At 38.5% G+C, this 24,584-nt stretch overlaps 1 protein-coding gene across 6 annotated transcripts in view; it reads right to left on the bottom strand.

Moving 5' to 3' along the window:
• The window catches only part of dip2c (disco interacting protein 2 homolog C), a 332,595-nt gene that overhangs the window by 58,835 nt on the left and 249,176 nt on the right, over positions 1 to 24,584 (bottom strand). For 3 of the 6 annotated variants that reach the window (XM_016994243.2, XM_016994247.2, XM_016994244.2), the window contains 11 exons: positions 24,052 to 24,129; positions 21,329 to 21,452; positions 20,416 to 20,525; positions 16,776 to 16,878; positions 15,942 to 16,006; positions 14,735 to 14,828; positions 13,132 to 13,251; positions 10,225 to 10,339; positions 6,598 to 6,737; positions 3,727 to 3,863; positions 401 to 609 (listed from right to left, as the gene is read on the bottom strand). In XM_016994243.2, the coding sequence (XP_016849732.1) occupies positions 401 to 609; positions 3,727 to 3,863; positions 6,598 to 6,737; positions 10,225 to 10,339; positions 13,132 to 13,251; positions 14,735 to 14,828; positions 15,942 to 16,006; positions 16,776 to 16,878; positions 20,416 to 20,525; positions 21,329 to 21,452; positions 24,052 to 24,129 (1,295 nt within the window). The remainder of the gene's footprint in view (positions 1 to 400; positions 610 to 3,726; positions 3,864 to 6,597; positions 6,738 to 10,224; positions 10,340 to 13,131; positions 13,252 to 14,734; positions 14,829 to 15,941; positions 16,007 to 16,775; positions 16,879 to 20,415; positions 20,526 to 21,328; positions 21,453 to 24,051; positions 24,130 to 24,584) is intronic. The other 3 variants (XM_016994245.2, XM_016994246.2, XM_003221935.4) reach the window with 1 other exon arrangement.

Below are 24,584 nucleotides of genomic sequence, written 5' to 3'. Positions count from 1 at the left end.
AAATGACAGTTGCATTGAACACCTACACACGTTTAAAATAGAGCACCATCGGATTTGGAAAACAGCTCTTATAAAAGCAGGCTTGTTTCAGCTCTCCAAAGAGTAGCACACAATCATTGCAGAATATGATTTCACTCTATATGCAATCAGTGTTTACTAAGAAAAAGGGCTCAAAGTTATATAACAGCAACTTGTCAATGCTCTCTTGGGCTTTATTTAGACTAAGGGAAACGTGAAATTTCATTTGTCTCCATTTGTAGTATCCCAATGATGACGCACTCTCAAAGAGGTTGATCTGGAACTTAATTTGAGGTTATTTCAGCAATGCAAATACTTTTTCTTGAATCTCCCCTTGGTTTTCTTTTTTAAAAAAAGGGAATGAGAAGGAAAATGAACTAACCTTCCCCGATAGACAAATTTCATTGGTTCCACTGCCAGTGCTGTGGCTACGATGTCATCCGCATTGTGCCTTCGTCCACTAACAACCATAAGGCCGTCCATTTTGCCAACGACAAATACAAGTCCACCTGGGCCAATAAAACCAAGCAGTCCAGTTCTTATAAAAGGGTATTCACTTATTGGTGCGCCTGAACTGGTCATAGGGAACACCTGCAAGACAGAGATAAAAAGGATGGACTTAGATTTTAATAGTATCAAGTGGATCAGTTTATGGAGCTTTAAGACTATGGCTGTTAGGAACTGTGGGAACTGAAGTCCAAAACACCTGGAGGGCCAAAGTTTGCCCATGCCTGCTATACAGACTAGGCTACTGGGACTTCCGGTCTAACCACTTCTGGAGGGTTACATGGTTCCCACCTTGCTTCACAACACATGCCATGAAATACATAACTTATGAGTTATTGCAAATGAAGCATACGCTCTTCCTGCAAAAGATATCCATTCTGATGCTCCTGAACATCTGGAATTTAAGTAACAGTGTAATGACAGTAGATGGTAAAACAAATCCTTAAATGTTAAATTCCTCACAGAATGTATTTATTTATTTATTTATTTATTTATTTATTTATTTACAGTATTTATATTCTGCCCTTCCCACCCTGAAGGGGACTCGGGGTGGATCACATTATATACATATAGGGCAAACATTCAATGCCCATATACACATAGAACTGAGACAGAAACAGACAGACGCAGAGGCAATTTAACCTTCTCCTGTGGGGATGTTCGATTCTGGCCACGGGGGGAGCAGCTGCTTCATCATCCACTGTGATGGCACTTCCTCATTCCAATGTCGTAAATTAGTTAAATTTGCCTCCCCACTTTATAAGTGGTACCTTATTTCCTACTTGATAGATGCAACTATTTTTCGGGTTGCTAGGTCAGCAACGAGCAGGGGGTATTTTTTATTTTTAATTGACGGGTGCTCACCCCGCCACGGGCTGACCTCGAACTTATGACCTCATGGTCAGAGTGATTTATTGCAGCAGGCTGCTCACCAGCCTGCGCCACAGCCCGGTCTTCTACAATTCAGGTTGTAGAAGAGTTTTGACTGACTTGGCACATTCAAGGTTGAGCTATATATCATGAGAGTTAAGGAAGGGTCAATCTGTTGATGAAAAGCTCTTCAACCATCTTGGAACTGTCTTCTCCTACAATTGTACTGAGGGCAGGTTTTAGATTTTAACTCTCACCTTTGCCACTTTTTTCATACTATAGCAGAAATGAGTTGTTTTGCCTTAGCACTCATAGCTGCTAGACCCTTGCCCAAGGCTCTGTTGAAGGATATATGAAAAAAAAGTACCCGAAAAGGAAACAGAGAGGGATTCCATTATGTCACTGGCATGTGCATGCCCTCCAGTGTCCTTATCTCCTTAATTAAACACATCCTGAATTTCCTCCTACCTTCCATACATATTACTTCCAGGATGTATTTATTTAAGAAACCATATACATCTTTCCTCCATTTGTGAGGCTTACTAGAAAACAATGTTGGGTGATCTATAGCCAATTTAAAAAGATGGCACAGAAATTGTATTTGAACTCTAAATTATAAATTATAAATATTCACATACATAAACACACATAAAGGCTCACAGTACAGAAAGTCCTTTTTCCTGCTTCGTGATAAAGGCTTTCCATATAAGAGTTTTAATGTTATGAAGAGGTATTAGTGTTTTGGAAAAGACCTTTAATGGAAACCCTTTCTGTTACCAGTCAGTGTAGACAATTTGCGGTAAATGGACTAATGGTTCAAACTTAGTATGTACAGGAAGCTTTATGGAAGATCAGCTGGCAATTCCTGAAAAGAATACCAATGTGGGATTCAGTATAAAAGTAGTTTCACTTTCTGTCCCTTAGAATAAGTGATAACGTGTCATATCAGGGGTCCCGAAACTAAGGCCTGCAGGCCGGATGAGGCCCTCCAAGGTCATTTACCCAATCCCAACCTAAATTTTAGAGTTACGGTTGCCCTAAGTCTGAAATGACTTGAAGGCACATAACAACAACAATCCCAGTTAATTTGACTATTTCATCAGCCAAAATACAAGCCCACACTTCCCATTGAAATACGGGTAAGTTTAGGTTGGTTAAAATGTTTCTTTATTTTAAACTAGCTTGGGCACCCGGCGATGCTTGGGTTATTTGAAAAGGATTCATCAGGAGAGTCAAAGTGGGCCGGGGGTGTTGGGGGGGCTTAGAACATTTCATAAACACACCCTAAGCCATGGTTAAAAAGGAAAATTAAAAAGATAACAATTATTTTCCATCATCTGTTGGATTCAGAGTGCTCTGAATTTGTGAGTGAACTATAATTCCCAGCATCCAAGGTCAATCATTCCCAAAGCCCACTAGCATGTTCAGTTGTTGATCAATTCTTTTGCTTGCTGTATGCCATAGAAAAGAATAGGAAAGGGTTAAAGGAGAGGCAGTGGGCGGGGTCATGCAAATAGAGAGAGAAAGTAACACTGGGATGTGCTCACTGTAACTTGCAATGTCCTTGGAGGGAGTGACTTGGTGGCTCCTCAGCACTGGGAACTATAGCCTGTTTATGGAGGCTGGAGGCTGTTTGTGTGAGCGGACACCCATGCCACATACACATAAACAGATTTTCACTTTTATTATATGTATAGGTAGTGTATAGGAGCCCTGGTGGTGAAGTGTGTTAAAGTGCTGAGCTGCTGAACTTGCAGACCGAAAGGTCCCAGGTTCAAACCCCGGGAGCGGCATGAGCGGCCACTGTTAGCTCCAGCATTGCCAACCTAGCAGTTCGAAAACATGCCAATGTCAGTAGATCAATAGGTACCGCTTCGACGGGAAGGTAACGGCGCTCCATGCAGTCATGCCGGCCACATGACCTTGGAGGTGTCTATGGACAACGTCGGCTCTTCAGCTTAGAAATGGAGATGAGCACCAACCCCCAAAGTCAGACATGACTAGACTTAACGTCAGGGGAAACCTTTACCTTTTAGGTAGTGTATTTTTCTTTCATGCTTTTTCACACTACAAATGAGGTATGTGAAGTGTGCACAGGAATTTGTTTATGTTTTTTTCAAACTATAGCTCAGCCCCCCAACAGTCTGAGTGGCCCCTCTGTTTAAAAAGTTTGATGACCCCCATGTTAAATGGACTAATGGTCAGAATCATCATAATGGAGGCTTCACCAATCTATAAAAATCAACAGGATTGCTTTCATCAGTTCTAATCCAAAACATTTTTCAAACCTAGATGTATAAAAAATAACCCCTTTGGTGATTCCCAACTCACCTCAAATGTGTTTTTGGTCATTCCAGAGAGCCCATAGTATGACGTACCAGTAGCAATTGCACATACACAGAGTTCACCTACTTCATCTGTTCGACAGAGCTGAGGCACTCCATCTGGTTTCACTGCACACATGATGGCTAGGTAAGAGAAAGTAAAATAGTTTGTTGGAAGACACCTTGGTAGGCTTACAAAAGGACAGGCAGAAGATACAGAAAGTTTTGAAGTTGACTAAATATTTTAATTGCCTAGTATTCTTGGAAATACTCTAAAGGCATCAGATTGTGTTTGATTCTGGAAGATATGCAGGGTAAGCACTGGTTAGTATTTGGATGGGAGACTGTCAGTGACAACAAGGTCCCATAGGCTGTGTTTCAGAGGAAGGAACTGGCAAAACTACCTCTGAATATTTCTTGCCTAAGAAAACCTTGTGAAATTCATGGAACTTGAAGTAACATACATACACATACACACAGATGCACACACACATTCTTATAAAAGCTAATTTTGCATTGTGAATATGATAGCGAGTTCAGATTTAATAGCTCATGCTGTGCACCAAGCTTTGAAAGAGCTAATGTGAGAGATACTATGGGTTGGCGCCTTCGTAATCACCGAACTTCTATTCAGACTTCAGAAAGGTTGTCAAGAGAACTATTGTTGTCAGAGCTCTCCCTCCTTCCCTTGGAAAGCAAGGTTGTTATGGTTTTATTTTATGGTATAGCAAGAACCGAAAATACAGACGTAATTCCTCAAACAAAATCACATTAAATATTAAGCAGAGATAAGACAGACATCCCATGCTTTATAGCTAAAGCTATAAAAAGAGGGAGGGCTGCAAAAGGATAAATATACTCTTGATCATTATTATAGAGGAGGGGGGAAAAAGTGGGGGGAGAGAAGATGTGATGCTGTCAAGAAAAGAAATCTTCCAGAACGGCCCTGTAGTCCAACTTCTTGGAAATGATTCTGCCATGACAGAAGTGCCTTTTAATGCTTCTGCTCTTTCCAATCTTGGGCATAAAAAGAGAAAGCCATATATGACTCCTGATGGATTGCTACTGCAGTAAATCCTGAGACAAGCATATGTTTAGAAACAGGGAAAGGAGCCAATGTGACAGAGAGTGGAAAGAGAAGAGAGAGCTGAATGCCTTTATAAGTGCAAGGAGCACTAGTTTTGCATTCACTTCCATCCACTGAGAAACATATGTACACACCAATCCAGGGCTGAGAGCTATTCTGTAATGATTTCAGCTTTTACAAAGTAGACCTTAGCGCCACAGTTTTGAAATACAGAAAACATGATTTATTGTGTGGTCCTTCATGGAAAAACTTGGCCTTGAATAAAAGGAATTCAAGTTTCATGTCACGTTTGGAAGTTCAGGCTCAGGGCATCAGCCTGAAACTTATCAGTCTGCCTAAGACATCAATGTCTTTAAATAATTGTATACACATGTCCAGCTGAGGGATGGTTGCATGAGTAACAGAGTACAGACTGGGAAGCAATGGGGAAGAAGCAAGAAAACTACATACGGCAAGTCTTCCAAATTTTTCAGTGGAATTGGCACCCTACATGGAATCGTGTCATGTACATAGCCCAGTAGAAAAGACATTGCTCATAGAAACAAATGGGAACTATGCTTTTTTATGCACTTGCCGTTACTACAATGGAGCTCTAATGTCTCCAGTAGTGTCCCAGCAAAACGCATCTTATGATCTGAAAATGGGATTTATGATTCAAAAAACAACATCCATTTTTGAAGTGTAGTTTGCATACCACTCTATCTCTAGGTAGATCAGAAAAACACTTTAGGCTCATAATAACATAAAGAATGTTGATTGCAACATAGTGATTTATCCAAGACTACCTCACTGACCCCATTATCTGGTAAGAATTTGAACCTAGGTTTCCTACACCCATACATTGAGATACTAGCCGCAATATTATTACAAGAGTTCTCTCAAAAGCAATGTTCAAGCCATGACTATAAACCACATTTTTAAAAACCAGCATAAATTCAGAACATAGGGAAGAGACCAAACATTCCTTGTATAGAGAGAACAAGTAGGTAAGTCAGAAGGAGAGATCTCTTTTCCCCAAAGCCAGCTTTCCACAAGTATTTTCATTGTTATTTTTGTTTGATGTTTACCTAAGTTTGCTCAGGTAAAATTTATTTTATATATTTACCATATTTATATCCTGCCTTTCTCAACCCCTGGGGGATTCAAGGCGGCTTACAAACAACCACATGCTATCCTAAAACTCCTTGCTATTTCAACTCCCAACATTTTGGAAAATTACACTGCCATGTAAACTCTACTGAATATGAGAAATCGCCTTCTAATACCTACAACTTTATTACGTTTTGGGAGAAAGAGAAATCAAAACGAGCAAATATAAATGGAGTCGATTACTATTCAGATAATTTGGGACAACAGCAGCTAAGATAACGTAGTTCATATTGTGTGTATTCTTTGTGTACTTAAAAATTCCTTTATATCCACAAAATAAGCTACATGAAAGCAGATTTTCAGGAGAGATAAGCAACAGCCTCATTTGTGTACAATTATGGAAAAAGCAGACAGTTTTAAAAAATATCCAGTTACTGCCTGACCTTTTCTTTAAAATGCATAAAATGTGCTTATACTATAATTCATACACATTGCTTGAGTAGTTCAAAGCATTTTAAAACCTTTTCAGAGCTGTCAAGAGATTCTTTGATAAATTACAGAATCTACAATTCCCAGGATATTTTAGGAGGAACATTACAACCGTTTATTTGAAACGATTTGTCTTTTCTGAACAGATAGCATGTGGTTGTATGCATCCAAGTAAAAGTCCATAATTTCTAGAGAAATATATGGCAGCCTTACCTCCTGGCATCACCAAACCAACATCTTGCACTGTTAGCACAGAAAGCTTTTCTTCCGAATCCACTCTAATGACGCCATAGGTAAGGCCATGCATGGACAGGACCCCTCGGCCCGGTGGTTGGTTGCTGTCATCTGTTGGCCTGCATGGTAAGAAAGGTGGTAAGAATGGTTTATTCTGTCCTATTTTCAAAAGTGACAGACACGTGACAGGAAAACAGGGGTGTAGCTATGGAAGAAGGGAGCCAAACGAGGACATTGCATCCTAGGGTGGATCTACATGGTAGAATCCATACAGTTTGGTGCCACTTTGGCTGCCATGGCTCAATGCTATGGAATCATGGGAACTGAAGCTTTATAATATTATTAGCCTTATCTCCCAAAGAGAGTTGGTTCCTCACCAAATTGCAAATCCCATGATTCCATAAACCTGGGCTATAGCAGTTAAAATGATGAAAAACAGCTTTAATTCTACAATGGATGCAGATGCACCCCTTAAGAAGAATTTTGCACATAAACTCTATGTGATACAAACAAGGCAAAAGGGAGGAAAACATATATACTATTTGGTTTAGTACAGGAGTGAGTGACATGAGAATATCCAGATGTTGATAGACTAGAACACTTGGGGCCGGGCTGTGGCGCAGGCTGTTGAGCAGCTGCAATAAATCACTCTGACCATGAGGTCATGAGTTCGAGGCCAGCCCTTGGTGGGTGAGCACCCGTCAACTGAAAATAAAAAATAGCCCCTGCTCGTTGTTGACCTAGCAACCCGAAAGATAGTTGCATCTATCAAGTAGGAAATAAGGTACCACTTATAAAAAAGTGGGGAGGCAAGTTTAACTAATTTATGACCTGGAATGAGGAAGTGCCGTCAGAGTGGATGATGAAGCAGCTGCTCCCCCCTGTGGCCAAAATCGAACATCCCCTCAGGAAAAGGTTAAATTGCCTCTGCGTCTGTCTGTCTCGGTCTCTGTTTGATGTGTTTATGGGCATTGAATGTTTGCCCTATGTGTGTATAATGTGATCCGCCCTGAGTCCCCTTCTGGGTGAGAAGGGCAGAATATAAATACTGTAAATAAATAAATAAATATTCTTCACTGTTGGCTAGGTTAGGACTGATGGGTCTTGCAGTCCAAAGGCATCTAGGCAGCTAAATTTTGCATGTTGTCTTCCAAAGTGGCAAGACTTTTTCTGAGCAATGCTGCTTTTAGTGAGGGTAGATGTTCTCATGTAATGTGGGCATACCATGAAACATCAAACAAGGCATTAGTGTCCTCTCTGCCTTTTGCAAACTGGCATAAGAAATCGGTTCTCCGATTTCCTGGGTTTTCTGAAATACTAGCTGGGCATCAGGTAAAGCAACAACAGGTAACTGGCTCCACAAATTTCCATTACTAAGGGACTTCCCCCTTCCTCTCCCAACATAAAACCAACAAAAAGGATCAAGTGTGCTAGCCACAGGTTGATTTGAATGTGCAGTAAAGCATAACAAAGGGAGCTCAGTAAATGGCCAGAAGTGATGAATGGCGTCCACATCACTTAGGAGAAAAATGTAGCCACACTATTGATCAACATCATCTCCAACCCTGTAATCTGTCACATGTACCATGCTGTTCAGAGATCACCTTGGAAACAGAAAATTCTCTTTCGTTTTGCTTTTAAAATCAGACTTTGTCCCTTCATTGTACAAGACTGACATAAACAAGAAAAGGGGAGTATTACAATATAAACTGAACCTTATCTGAGATAGTAAGTTTAAGTTTGCTATGGTACACAGATAATTGATTCATTAATTTATTTTCAGCCAACTGGATGCATTTAACTATATGAAACGTATCATTTCTGGAAGCAGCATAAACATGTTAAAAGGACAAGCATGGAGCAGTAATGTTCAATTTCCATTTTTGGCAGGGTGGATATGAAAAACCCTTACAAAAAACAGAGAAGACAAGGTGGTGCCAATCCTATGAAAATTGATGGGGCATCACTATATTTAGTCTGGGATCTAAAACTCATTAATGGTTCCAATATACATGTACAAGCATATATTACAATATCCAAGTAATGCATTTCCCTTCTTATTTCCTGCAGTGCAACTTGAGGCAAATATTGAACTTGTGAATAAACCTATATAGACAATTTGAAAAACCATTTTTGAATCACAACGCAACATTAGAGAAGTTGCTCTGCATACCAAGCCCAATCTAGGATACAATTTGTCTATGAAACCACAGAGAGAAGTTGCAACTCAGTGTAGAAAATACTGAGTTGACTGGTAGTCTCACAACTAGATGATTACTATCGATTGGCTGATTGAGTGCTATGATTTACATTCTGAGTCCCCTAGAAATAATTCTAGTTTCTCCACCTGTTTGGGATGGAAGGCAACTCTCACCATAATTAAAACACAATTATAATTAATATTGCAATAAATAAATAATACCCCTTAAAATGCAAATTAAACGGAAAATTATGATATAATATTATAAATGTCAATATGAGCTAAGACAGATGTGGGCAAAGCCTATAATCACATTCATATCCTGAAACTTTAGTATGCTTCCTTGCTATTTTATGCTCACAACCAGCTTGTGGGAAGGTTAAGCTGACAGTCTGAGTAAAACAAGGTCAGCCTGTGGTCAGGGATATAAACCCAAGTCTCTCTGGCCCAACAGACTAATTACTACGCCACACTGTCTCCCTTTAAACTACTACCCCAATGCAAATGTGAGCACCATAATCTAGATGCCTCCAACTTTTAGGCACATATAGCGGGAGAAATCGATCAGCATTGTTTCTCTGCAGCCATAATGAAAACAACCACATTAAAAATAATATAGAGCAATTAGGTAGTTTTATGACTTGATATACAATGCAATACAATGAACCTTTGGATAAAGTACCAAGAGATCTTTGAATAAAATACAAAGCATTTTGGAATGACATGTATGTAATGTTGCCTTTCAACATTTTCAACATCAAAACATTATAGCTTCTGAAGGACAGATAAAATTGGGAGGCAGAGAGTTAAATCTGCATGTAAAAAAACAACTACAGTAAACTCTTAGTTAAGCGGCAACCATGGAAATTAGTAGATGCCGGATAAATGTAGTTTTTGATTGCACGAGAGTTACTATTAAAAATAGGCCTAACTAATATTATAACATACCATAAACAGTGTATTGACATGATAATAATGTTGAAATGCAGTAATTAAAAGCAAATTAAATACAAATGTAACTTAATTAACATTTTTTCTAACATTGATTTTATTTTAATTCATACTAAAAGTATTATTTCTTCCAATTTTGGACTGGTTACTTGAGAGTTCCAGTTGCTTAAATTCTGGTTAACTGAGGGTCTAGTGTATATAATTTCAACTTCACATCAGTGAAAAACAACCAGTCTGTAGACCATCTTAAATAACATACTAGTTTTAGAATTAAAGCAGAGGAAACCAGGGGGAAAAAAACAAAACAAAACGAAGGGACGCAATGTTTCCAAAGTAAAGATCTGTGATGAATCCCATGATTAAATGTTTCCCCATTTCTTTGGATCTGGGGCAACTTTAGATACAAACCTACATTGCCTTCAGGACTTTTTATTTTGAATATAAAAATGTCTTACCTTCTAATAGCCACTGTGAGAGCTTCTGGTGAACTAGCACAAGGACAGATGACTTCTTGTCTTAGGCCTTTGCTTTGGAAGACATTAAGAAACGCATCGCAACTAGAAATAGACCCTGGAATTAAAAATCAAGGAATTTGACTTTAACATAGCTCTGTGTGTAATAAGCAATATTGAAAATAAGAGATGCTCTGAATAGAACATGTCAAAAGACTAGAGCTATCATTCAAATTTCTTACAGACATAGTAGACATAGAGATTATAACTTCTAACAGCTGTTGTTGGACAATGACACTCCACCATTCTTCACCATTGGCCATGATGGCTGATTCTTCTAGGCATTTGATTCCAACAATATCTAGGGATTCAAGATTGGGAATTACTCATCTAGAGAAGGACTACTCTAGTCCTATGTGCTGAAAAAGACCTTTCTAATGCAAGGGGATCTTTGTATGACACAGAGTTTTGATATCCAAAGGACTGGCAGGGATCTGTAATCCTTTTCAATCCAATTTGGACAGATTTAGAACATTTTTGCCTAAATGTTTCATAAAAAAGGGAAGGACTGCTTGCATCTCAGTTATGCAGTAGGCTTTTGAAAATACTTTAATTAAAACCCCATGTAGGACAGAAATTTATTCCAACATAATTAATACCAATTTACAGGATTCTAGCAGAATATCTATACCTGGTATCTAGAAAAAAAGATACACGTAGAAAATTCTCTTTCACATGGAGTTTAATGTTTGGTTTCAAGAAACAGAATAACCACTTCCCCTGCTGCTTCTAATGGCTTAATCACACTTCTCTTCTCTTTAATCTGGCATGCATTATCAAAGTAGAAAAGCATGTGAATCATGCCAAGGATTTTCAAACAGTTTCACTGGAACCCAATCAATTTTCAGAGTCTCATTTGGGAGTAAAGTAGGATACAAATCACATAAACAAACAGGTTTGACTCTTGTATACTCGAAGTGAGTTAGGACCTGGGTATTTGGGGTTAGGACCATATTTTGTGTCCCAGCCCCAAATGGGGTCCCCTTTATTCAATGTTGGGGTCCTGTTTTTTTTTCTGAATGCCACCTCATGACTATTTTAGACATTTGCCTACATCTGTTGTGCAGTGTTTACATTAGACTCTGCAGAAGATGCTTTAGCTGTACTTCATAAAAAGGAAAATCAGCCTGCTTCACAAGCCTTTGAAATGCTGATTTGGTGTCAGTACATGTTTTATTTTTTATATCTATTTTATATACTTATATAAATTTGGGTCATGTGAACAATTCTCAGGACAAAAGAGGTGCCGAGTGGAAAAGTTTTACAAGCCCTGACATAGAGGATGGTGTCAAAGATCAGGGTCTTCTCAATGGTGCTATGAAGGCTATGGAATTGACTTCCCAGTGATTCTGCTCTATCATGAATTATTATTTTAGAAGCTTTTTTGGACTAATTCGGGCTTCATTCATTGAATCTTTTGTTTGTTTCTTTCAGTGTATATCCTGCTGTTCTCCTGGATTGGCTAAAATTATACTAAAAAGCAATACAATTTAACATAGAGTTAAAACAATTTAAAAGATACCAAAAGGTGCTCATATTGTCTCTTGGCTATAATTAGTTTCTCTTTACAATCTGCATTATATTGTTATGATACAAGGTATCTGCTGGGGATAGTTTAATACCAAACCTGTAGATGCTCAAGTCAACAGCACATTAAAATGACATCTCTTATATAAAATGGAAAAATCAAAGTTTGCTTTTTGGATTTTTCTTTGGAGAAATGTTTTCAAGCCATGAATAGTTGAAATGAGAAATCCCTAGAAACAGAGGGCTGATTTTTTTGGTATCAGGAGCGACTTGAGAAACTGCAAGTCGCTTCTGGTGTGAGAGAATTGACCGTCTGCAAAGACGTTGCCCAGGGGACGCCCAAATGTTTTGATGTTTTACCATCCTTGTGGGAGGCTTCTCTCATGTCCCTGCTTGGGAAGTGGGAGCTGGAGCTGACAGAGGGAGCTCATCTGTGCTCTCCCTGGATTCGAACTGGCAACCTTCAGGTCAGCAACCCAACCTTCAATTCAGCAGCCCTGCCAGCACAAGGGTTTAACCCATTGTGCCACCGGGGGTTCCTGGAGGGCTGATGATATCATCATCATCATCATCATCATCATCATTGATGTATTCTGCTGACTTCTTCTTGACTTTATATAGCTGGTTTCATAACAAAGCTAATGTTTGTGACAAAACCAGCTCAATAAATAAAATATAAGGAGCAATCCAAATAAGTAAACAAAGTATGTACTATACCACAGACAGAAAATAACTGAAGAGGGAAAAGCCAAAGGAGGAGCAGCCTCTTGTGACAAAACATTCTTCATACTTTAAACTTACATTCAAGGTTATTTTTTACTCTGATATGTCTATCCAAGCATGAAAATAAAACTTTTGAAAGCTTTGGAGAGAAATCTTCTGCTCCTTCCTACTGCTGAAGGATAAATTTTATTCAACCTTTACATAACAGCTTGTCATATCATATTTAATTGGATTTGCTGCATTAATGTGGAATATCAGGTTTGCTTCAGGATTTTATTGAAGAAAAACAACACTTGAAAAGAAACCCCAGACCAAAATAAATTATCCTTTCTGAAAACAGTTTGCACAAAAACTCAAAATGTTCATGAAACTATTGCTATTTCTGCCAAAGCCAATCATGTTTAAATGCCAACCCAAAACTAAATGTGAAAACAAACCATTTCACACATGGGATGAATTTGTTAATGAAAACATCCACCAAACACTTAAAATATGCAGCCTCATTGAGTGGCTTGCATCACCGCTGAGGTCAACCAAGGATGCCCAATAACAAAAAAATCCATCATTATGCCCTTCTTGCATTCTCCCACCACCACTTACATGGATTGGCGCCATCAGCTACTATTAGCATACGGAGCGAGGAAAGGTTGATATCTCGTTGATCTCTATGTGCTACTAATGCCCAGTGCATATCCCTGGATTTTACACAGGCAACTTTTGCTGGAAAGGAAACGAGAGGAAAGAGATATTGGTTCAACTCGAGCTTGAAAAGTTCAACATTTATTTAAGTACACAATAGATCTCATAAGACAGGCCACAAACAAACAGGAAGATGCAGAAGATGGGCACTTATTACTATGGTAAACAAACAGAGGAAAATCCCAGTTTAGCAATGTATTCTTTATAGCCTTCAGGCGTGAGATATGGGTGGGAGGAAAATACATCCCAACACATCTCCCCAGTAAAAAAAAGCAGAACAGTGTTTGCATCCCAAAAGGCTTTTTTAACCATGTTATTAGTATACATGTGCACGAAATTCGTTCTTACCATTTCTTTCGTGTCTTTCGTTTATTCGGAAGCACGAAACAGGAAGCCCCCTTCCCACACAAAACTCAGTTTGACACAAAAGCCTGCTTTCATGTGGAGCTGAAATGTCATGTGTGCATGCTTCTCCTCTTTCTCCTCCTCCCTCCCTCACGCCCACAATGCCCCACATTCACTCACGGGAGTTGTGGCCGGGCAGCCTCACATCTGAACCTCAGCATCAGAGTGGAAGGAACCATCTTCCCTCCCTCCTTTCCAGGTGTGTGGGTGTGGGTTGGTGACTGTTCTGGCACTCGGCTGCAAGCAGGCACTGAGAGGCACACATGCACTTTCCAGGCCTGCCTGCGCCCCGCCACACACACATTCTCTTTCCAGGGAGAGTGTGTATGTGGCGTGGGGCATGCAGGCAGGCCTGGAAAGGTTGCACACACCTCTCAGTGCCTGCCTGCAGCCAAGCACCTACTCAGTCACATACCCCACCACACACATACACCCCGCTGCCCACCACACTCTCAGAGTTGAAAGGAAGGAGGGGCGGTGGTTTCTTCCTGTTTACTTGCCAAGGTCTGGAAGTGAGGCTGCCTGGCCATGACTCGAGCGAGTGAATGCGGGGTATTGCAAGCCCGAGGGAGGAGAAGGAAAAGAAGAACCACAGTGCCTGCCAGGCAGCCGAATGCCTCAGGAAGGGGAGCCAGTGGAGCCAGTCCCCCTCCCTTAATAGGCCAATTTTCGGGTTCCAAAACAAAACAACCAAAAACAATCCTCCCAATTTCGGGAGGCTTTCCAAAAACGGATCGGGCCCTGCAACGAAAGCCAGAAACGAAATGGGACAAGCTTTTACCCGAATGCACACCACTAGTTATTAGACCTTTCTGGGCCATTTTCAGCAATGAAAAGTCCTTTCAAACAATAGAAACAAATATAAGTCACTCTCTTTTTGAAAAAAGATCTCTTGTGAGATTAAATTAGGCCCAAAACATAGTGATAATGCTTTTAACTCTCTATAGAGTATCTGGGGAGAAAATTGTAGTTTTGTTTTAAATTGACCCCTGAGGAATTCTAGCCATCACCCTCACGGCTGACATAACAGATTAGATCTTCCCATGATATCCACCTCTCATCTATTCAAAGCATACAGGTATAGAAAGGTAACGCTTACCTTTGTACTGGCAAACTTTCTGTATCCATGAAAGTGGGTTCACTTTCATTAACGAATATGGGATGCTTATGACATGCATCATGTTCATAACACTCTGAAATCAAATTAAGGGGAATGTTGGTTTCAACAACAATAATAATGAAAAAAAAATGCCTAGAATCTCACAATCTTTTCTCTGTAGATAGCTCTGGTGTTTTCGCTTTCTCAGCTCCACTCTGGGAAATCAGAACAGTGAATAGAGCTTTGGAGGGTTTTTGGTTTTCACCCTTTAATGAATGAGTCTTGCCCAGAAAGACTACTTGCCTGCCTTCAGACATTTTATTGAAATTCAAAGGCTGCAGGCAAATTCTATTCTGAATTTTACCAGGTCCTTATTATTGCTGCTGCAGTTCCCCCACCTATGAAGTTGACTGAATTGTATTGGTGGTTGTTTGATATTATTACTGATGTATTAACTCTTGTTTTATTACCTTATTGTATTTTAACCTGTGTATATTATGCTAATGTATTCATGTTGTTACTTTTGTGAACTATGTTGGCCAGACCTTGCCCCATGTGAGCCGCCCCGAGTCCCCATGGGGAGATAGTGGCGGGGTATAAATAAAGTTTTATTATTATTTTATTAAAGGCAATGTGAGAGTAGGCTTTCAGCTGTGAATATGCTATGGTCAATGCTAAAGGCTGATCTAAACTGTAGAATTAAGGCAGTGTGACATGAAAGTGTTATGGTATCTCATCAAACAACAACTGAACCATGGCAGTTAAATTCATTAATTCTATAGTGTCGATACTCCTTGAAAAAATTACTCCTCTGTTTTTAAAACCTTTACTTTCAGGAGTTGTAGATCTTCAGTTATTGCACATGGGGCAAGAGGAATTGCTTATCATCTTCCAAGACTGCTCACTATTGAATGAAGTACTCTACATTCAACAGGTCTTTGGTTTACTCCAGAATTTGGAAAAGTTTCCTCTCTAGCCAGCATGGATGTCAATAAATTGCCCTTGCTTTTTTTTTGGGGGGGGGGGGATTCTGGAAGTTGCCCCAATAATTTCTTGCTAAGAAAAAATATTAATTTCTGTATGAATAGATTACATCTATGGCATTTCCTAGTATATGACTTCCCGCACAATCATTTCCAATCAGAGTGCAAATGTGAAATAGAAAAATCTCATTCTTTAAATAGCTATTGCATGAGGCGCGACTTACTGTAAGAATCCCATGCCACAAGCCAACATCCTTCTTGAAATCTAATACGTTCACAATTGTTTCAGCTGTACAAGAAAAGAAAGGTTAGTAGTGACAGAGTTAAATAACAGCCTGAAAAAAGCTTCAGTTTAAAAAATAATTAAATACAAATTTGATGATTAAAAATGGTCAAAAGAGGAACTGCAGAACCATTTGAGACAAATCGTTACTGACAGATTGCTCTTGGCTAAACTGTTGTTTCCTTTCCCTTTGACTCTTGTTTTCATTTGCATTATCTCTCATAATCAATGGGTTCATATAGAAACAGAGTTGTTTTTTTTAAAAAAAATGTAGAAAATACATCTGAAAGAATACAATTTTAAGAAGAAAGACAACTCCACCTATACAGTTGTCACATGTCTCTGTAACACGACTCATGATACATATCTCCAAGGCCAATGAACTCTCTTTAATTTGAGCAAACATTAGAGCCTAGGAATTATTCTACAGAATTTTTTTTTCTTCTATATTAATTCAAAATACAGCAAAATACAATCCATGACACACCCCTATCTGGACAGTTCAAATCGGCTTGCATCCCAGCCATGATCTTCCAACTTGCAACTCATTTATCTTGGTGCAACTGTCCTTTGAACAAGATAAGCAACTGCTCTGTATTGTGCCAAGGGTGCACAAAAACCCCTGGAAATTCAGCTTTCCAAAGACAGGTCAAACCAATCATTGCTTAGGAGTGATAGCTCTTCCATCTCTATGCTAAATCTATAATGAGCAGTTAGCATTCTACATAATTAGTATTTAAAGTACTTCTTTTAGGAAGGAAACTTGCTGAAATACCTTCTGTATATCCACAGGCTTGTGTAAGAGCTTGACAGTGGGTCAGCAGTGCAATTCTTGTCACAGTAACCCCAAGAACACTTCCATCTTTGCATGTTTTGTACTGCAAAGTAAGTAAATAAGTAAATAAATAAATAAATATTATTCTAAAAAATTCACATCAAGGTTGAAACTGAAGGGATAATCAACTGAGAGAGGACAAGATGGAAAGGCAGTGAGTTTCAAGCTCCAACAGACTAAAAATGACATCGGCAATTTTTCTTTAGAGGCAGTCCCCAAGTTATGAACAGTATAAGTTCTGCAGGTTTGTTCTTAAGTAGAATTTGTATGTAAGTTGGAACAAGTACATTTTTAAGTGAAACTCCAGCTATATATATACACACACACACACACACACACACACACATACATACATACATACATACACACACACACACACACACACACACACACAAACTTTGGGTAGTATAGGGAAGGGTTAACACCCCTGTAGAGTTTTCTTTTGCTGCTCTGTGCCCTTGTTCAGAAGATTTCCCCTCACTTTCTGTCCCTGTGATAATTGGATTTTGAAATATTTGGCTTGTTGTGGAAACAAGGATTAGAGATAAAGCTTCAGTTGAGACACCTTTTCCTTACTATAATTCTTTCAGGAGTGAATTTCCCTTCCAAGGGGTAGATGTCTTTCACTTCCTGTTGTCTCACCCCCGTTTATAACTACGAGTTGGATGTTCATAACCTGGGGGACTGCTTTGCATTATTCCAGTGATTGTTGTTGCTGTCTCCTGCTTTCATTCCCATGTGAGGATGCTTGTAGCAATTTCTTGGATCAGCAACACGGTTCTTTGAATTTTTTTAAAAATCAGGACGCAGTTTTCTGAAGTGCTCCTAAGGGTTGAAGTGCAAATGTTCTCCACTAAAAAATAATTTAGAATTACTGAGGTCTACTCCAGAAATACCATTTCATGGGTGCCTTGATGCACTGTAACACAGGATGTCCCAAAGTTGGCCATACATAGGGAAATAGGAGATTTGTAGCTATTATTATTATTATTATTATTATTATTATTATTATTATTATTATTATACACCTCGCTTTATCTCACCCGTAGGAGACTCAAAGCGGCTTAACATAAAAGCACTAGCATACAATTTAAACTATACAAATAAGTAAACATCAAAACAGAATTAAATATAAACAGTATTTAAAAAATTCAGTTAAAATACATTAAAATATATTTTAATTAAAAACCACAGCTAAATATAACCAGTTGCACAGTGGGTTAAACCACTGAACTGCTGAACTTGATGCCTGAAAGGTCAGCTATTCAAATCCAGGGAGCGGGGTGAGCTTCCGCTGTTAGCCCCAGCTTCTGCCAACCTAGCAGTTTGAAAACATGCAAATGTGGGTAGATCAATGGCGGGAAGGTAATGATGCTCCATGAAGTCATGCCAGCCACATGACCTTGGAGGCATCTAGAAACAACGCCGACTCTTTGGCTTTAAAATTGGAGATGAACACACACACACACACCCCAGAGTCGGACACGACTAGACTTAATGTCAAGAGGAAATCTTTACTTTTAAAAATATATCTTTATTTACAAAATATTCATTACAAAATTTTACAAAACTCTTCCAGTGTAAAAAACAAAAAACAAAAAACATAAATATTAAAATATTGAAAAATATAATATTCGTTTGTTAATTTTTCCCATATATGGAAACTTTTGGGACACCCTGTATAATACTCTGAATATATATATATATATATATATATATAGAGAGAGAGAGAGAGAGAGAGAGAGAGAGGAAAGGAAAGAAAGGGTCCTTTTTTTGCTTTGATATATCTCAGGACTAAAAATAAAACCCACTTGAGGGAAGGAATAAAAAATTGAGACTGGTGCTGGGAATTGCCAATAGATTGTGTGGGTCAATATATATATATAAACTTGTTAACAATATCAACTAACTGTCCATCTGGAGAAGATCTCAGCACAAAAAAGAGCACAGATGCTTACTCTTATGCTTAGTCTTATAGGTAATGAAAGTCAGGCAGCGGGATAAATGGCTAATGTACATATTAAGGTATGAGCTCTGTTTGAACCCTGCTGACTCTGGGAAGCAGCAGATAAGATCTCATTTCATCCAACAGCAAGATATAGGAAAGTAGCCATACTGGATCGGGGATCCTGGGTGTTATAGATGAAAAATAGTAGCATTTCCTAAGCTCTGTGAAGCAGTAAGTCATTGTTTCTGCCCTTCTAACATTAACCAGCATCCCCATTAAAAATTAAACCTCAACCAAAGCCATATATTATTCAACCACCAGGCTTTCAGGTTTTCTTTGCCAGCGGCCTGCTTCTGCGTCCACATATCCTGCTAATTCTTTACACATCCTCTGCTCTCCATTATCCCTTATTCCCTAAAGATCCAGACAAAGCTATTAAAAAAACAACAACCTGGTATCAATACTTTATCAGGTCTGAACTGGCTTCAGTGGTAGGAATGAGTCTAAGTGCTGAATTGATCGGTCCTGATCCCTGGGGCTTTCCAGTCTGAAACCCTAGCAATACAGAAACCTGACTTATACCAACCAAGCTAGAATATTTGTTCTGCTGGACTCTGACTGATAGTGGCTCTCCAACAGAAGTCTTTCTCACCACCTCCTACTGATATTGTTGAATTGGGATGATCACAAACTGAGCCTATAACCATCCACATTCAGAGCCTGCCGTTTATTTTACTACCTTGGAATAATCACTTTTGGGAACACAACTTCCAGAGACAAACTCAATCGACTTCTCGTCTTGTGCTTGGAGAAGGGCTGGTTGTGATGGAAAGTTGCACTGGACACAAGTGGGCCAGACTGGAAAAGCAGGTGGCAGAGGAAGTGGCAATCTACCTTGTGAGTCTGCATAGCTGGAAATGTTGTGGGGATAAAGCAGGTGGCACCAAGTGGCCTTTATACTTATGTCCTAGAGCACTGGCCCACCCAGGTCAATGGCAGCTATTTTATTTTTCTAGACTGGATGACTAATTGTGTGTTAGGTTACTGCATTAGTAACCCAGTAGACCTTGGGAGAACTATGCCCATTCCCACACCTCATTTGCAAAAGATTTGCCCTCGAATGACCTCCAATGCCTATTTGGAGCAGGGAATATTTTGACATATTTTAAGGGCCTCTTGGGCCATTTCCAAGTTGAGGTAGGGGAATATCCCAAAATATGGTAGAAATGCTCTCCATGTCTCCCAGAGTGTATTGGGAAGCTTTGGGCGGTCTGGAAAAAATTGACAACAAAATAGTCCTGGGGGCTATGAAGGTAAACTGCTAAAATTGCAGAAAGGTAAAAAAACCCAAAAAAATGAGAATGGGTTTCTATGTAAATATGTTCAAAGCTATATGAGCTGTAAATAGATACATCTTTCATCCCTTTATATTAAGGAAAATGCACACTGAGGATGCTCCAAATTCTTCAAAGCATGAACGGATTGGAGGTTCAATGTCTGACGAAAACCAGCACATGTATAATATGACATTTAAAGAGGCAAGGAATATGATATCCTCAACGAAATTTAATCTAGAGGGAGAGGACAAGAAACACATACATGCATGCATGCACACACACATACTGAATTCACCTCAATGTAAGCTGTGTCGTTGTTTGCATCTTTGATATGTGGAAACCAATCTCGAGGAGGTTTTGAAAGATGTTTTGACTCTGTGACAAACCACAGCAATTTCGGCCAGCCTTGGATAGAAAACATAAAGCTTGAGTCATGTCTTTATTTTAGGCATCCCCGCTAAAGCAGCAGCCAGGCAGAAACAATAAAATAGTAGTTCTTAACCTGAAATATATGTAATCTCTAGAGGGGTCTATGGATGTAATTCAGGTCTGTGAACCAACAATAAAAACTGGGTTTTTTCCCCCCTTTGATTTTCTTCCTATTACAGTAGAGTCTCACTTATCCAACATAAACGGGCCGGCAGAACGTTGGATAAGCGAATATGTTGAATAATAAGGACAGATTAAGGAGAAGCCTATTAAACATCAAATTAGGTTATGATTTTACAAATTCAGCATCAAAACATCATGTTATACAACAAGTTTGACAGAAAAAGTAGTTCAATACGCAGTAATGCTATGCAGTAATCACTGTATTTATGAATTTAGCACCAAAATATCACGATGTATTGAAAACATTGACTACAAAAATGCGTTGGATAATCCAGAACGTTGGATAAGTGAGACTCTACTGTACTTTGATTCTTTTTTCTACTGCAGTAAATGTTAAGGTACAAATTTAGGCTGGATTCTGGTTAATGAATAATGAGGCATAAATCTAACCTGCAGGAGAGAACTGATGAGCATGTAGTAAAACTCAAAGCAAAGCAGGAGACAAATATTCACATGCTGGTAGATGATTGCTTGCTTTATTTGTTTTTGAAAACTCAATGTGTTTTGACCACTCACAGAGCTGGCCTCCCTCATGGCGATCAATATTGTTCTTTCCGTTTCCTTGCAATGCGTATGAAGACATAGTGCCAGCCTACCTTTAAACTGTGGTATTTCCCCCGTGGGGCTCTTAGGCAGTCCTTTATGGCACGCGTCACTAGTCAAGGCCACAGTAACACCACAGCTGCCAAGCAAGAAGCCTATCTGTTGGCTTCCTGCATCCTGGTTGAAGACAAAGCAAGAGAGGACCCATGAAAATAAATCACAGAGGCAATGAAAAGGCCACTTCAAATGAAACACAGTTATGCAAAAGGTACTGGGCTTTGCTTAGCAAACCAAACACTTTTTAAGAGATCTGCCATCATAATCAGAGCAAATTTACTACATTTAGTACCTTTGAGTTTTTGAGACAGAGGCCAAGAATATCACATCTTGAAAATTGCACCTTGCTTTAAAAATCCAATTAAAATTACTGTATATACTCGAGTATAAGCCTAGTTTTTCAGCCCTTTTTTAGGACTGAAAAAAACCCGCCTTGGCTTATACTCGGGTGAGGGTCCTGGTGGGCTTATATTCAGGTTGGCTTATACTCAAGTATATATGGTATATTTATTATTTTTCTCTATTAGTATTGGTATTGTTACATTTATTGTTTTACTCTATTAATTATTATTATTACATTTATTATTTTACTCTATTATTGTTGTTACTTTTACATTTATTTTACTCTATTTTTATTATTAATAATACATTTATTATTTTACTCTATTTATTATTACATTTATTATTTTATTGCATTTATTATTATTATTATTATTATTACATTTATTATTTCACTCTATTATTATTAAAAGGATACATAAGCACATTTACATTGAAGAAGATGAAAATAATGAACGCAATTTCCTGCTTCTTGGCAGGGGGTTGGACTGGATGGCCCATGAGGTCTCTTCCAACTCTACTATTCTATGATTCTATGATTTAATCAGAGTTGAACAGTCGTATCTTAAATTACAGTTTGATGTAAAGATTCAAAAACATTTAAACTACTGATGCCTCAATTAATGTAATTTTATTGGTATCTTGGCTTATACTGGAGTCAATGTTTTCCCTGTTTTTATGTGGTAAAATTAGGTGCCTCGGCTTATACTCAAGTATATACGGTAAATGGAAATTCCTGAAGTTCCTAGTTGTTGTTGTTGTTGTTTTGCTATTTTAGCTAATGATTGAAGGGCTCTGGGAAATCTGAATTGAGCTCCCAGATGCCTGTGGCAGAGAAGAGAAGAGGAATAACATGGGCCAGTCTGAGGAAGAAGATTTAAGAAGAAGGTGTAAGCCAATTTGATTTATCCTTATGTAACCAAAAAAAACAACAACAAAGAAACAAAACCCAAACAAATTTATTCCAACTTCCCTTATGCAAGAACGTGGAAGTATAAAATTAGTTGTTGATTCTCACAGGTAAAACACAGAACAAAGTAATAGTTAATACATGGAATTGACAGCTGTAGAATATGATGACCTTGACAACTTTTTAAAAGAAACAGAACAAAACAAAGCAGACCTTTAAGATGCATTCATTTCAGTAATTTATAATTATCAAGTTCAAACAACTGTCTCTGAAAACCAAAGGCTGAACAAATAATAGCAAACATTACTTGGGGGCTTTCTGGAGACATCTGGATGGTCATTCTTAGAAAAAGATTGTCAACACATCTGGAATTTTGGTCACATTCAACAAAGTTTCTGTGTAAAGCAGACCGAATCCTCCTTATAAAGATTCCCCAAATGGTGCGCTATTGGTGGCCAATGGCTTGCATACCCATAGTGCACTATTGGTGGGCAATTGCTTTCATATCCACTGCAGGCCTTATTATGAGTTTTAAAGGAGATACCCAAAGTGATGGACTTATTTCAGCAACACAATTTGGCACCTTGGATAGCTCCTTGAAAATCCAGACTAAAACTCCACTTTCTGACATGAAAAATTCCTCATAATGCTAGAGTTTGGATATTTCCAAATGGAGCAGGGGAGCAGCTGCACTTTTTTTGCAGCACTGAGTCAAACAAGTCTAATCACCATTGTATGGTTTACCATTCCTTCCTCTTCTCCTTTTTCACATACAGCTAAAACATATGTTCCACCTTGACTAAAAACTAGTTAGAAAGGAGAAGATGCTTCTTCAGTTTTTGGGTCTCTTGTTTCAATGTACACAGGCAGTTAATATTATTTTTAAAAGGACCGAAATTATGCACATGGAGCCCCTTGACATGCGACATGCATCTGTTCAAGAGTTCAGTGTCCTAATTTGTACATATGTGCTTGAAACTTCTTTAAGTAGAAAAGAATTTTAAAGCAAAAAAAAGAGAATTTTGCAAAGAGCATTAAACATTACAATGATCTTATCACAAAGCAAAGAAATTATGCACGACAGAAGTGAGGGAAACAAGAGACTTGGAAAAATTTAGTTGCTATCAACATAAATAGTATTATAGACAGATCTGATTTCCACAGCTTATTTAGCTTTGCTTTGTACATACAGTTAAAGTGTTTAATAAATTATTTGACTCAGATAAAAGACATGCATCAATTCCCCACTTCATTGCGCCAGCTTCCCCACATCCTATTTGAGAAAATGTTTTACTAAATTGATGAGTGTGTGTATATTGAATTTTGAATGACATGGTGGGATGAGAAACTAGTTCATGATTGACTTGTATAACCTTTTCATAGTTCAGACATCCAGCAAGTTCTCAACTCTATTTGCATTTTCTGCTTATTGTAATCATTATTAGATATTTATTTCCAGTTTGGACATACTTTTGCAAGAAAAGTCTTCAGAAATGAGCTCTCATTTGGTTTGGCTTCTATGAAAATCCAGACAGAAGGAGGAGTCCCCTTTTTAAGATAAATAGAAAGAGATAAAGAGGATGAAATTATGCCATTTGGGGGGAAAACGGTGCATGCTGTGCTGTCAAGTAGCTCAAGGAGGACCTGAATTAGCCAGGGCCTAGAAAATCTACAAAAGGCATTAATACATGGCAGCAGATAAGCTAAAAATGCATCCTACAGTAGGCTGGGATTGAGGTTATTAGCTTGCCATTAACTTCTTTCCTGAAAAGAAAATTTCTCTTCCTTGTTCTTACTAGCTTCTAATGTCATCATTTACAAGTCATGCCAGTGGTTTCTTAGCCAAAGCAAATCATTCTGACTTTGAATAGCAGCATTCCAAGGGCAACACATTCCTGTAATTTCCTTACCTATCAATATCCTTCCCTCGACTTATTCCCAGGGCAAGTTAAAGATAGATAGATAGATAGATAGATAGATAGATAGATAGATAGATAGATAGA

The sequence above is a fragment of the Anolis carolinensis genome, chromosome 6, assembly GCF_035594765.1.
Source record: "Anolis carolinensis isolate JA03-04 chromosome 6, rAnoCar3.1.pri, whole genome shotgun sequence".
Classification (NCBI taxonomy): domain Eukaryota; kingdom Metazoa; phylum Chordata; class Lepidosauria; order Squamata; family Dactyloidae; genus Anolis; species Anolis carolinensis.
This window is presented reverse-complemented; position numbering and strand designations above follow the sequence as displayed.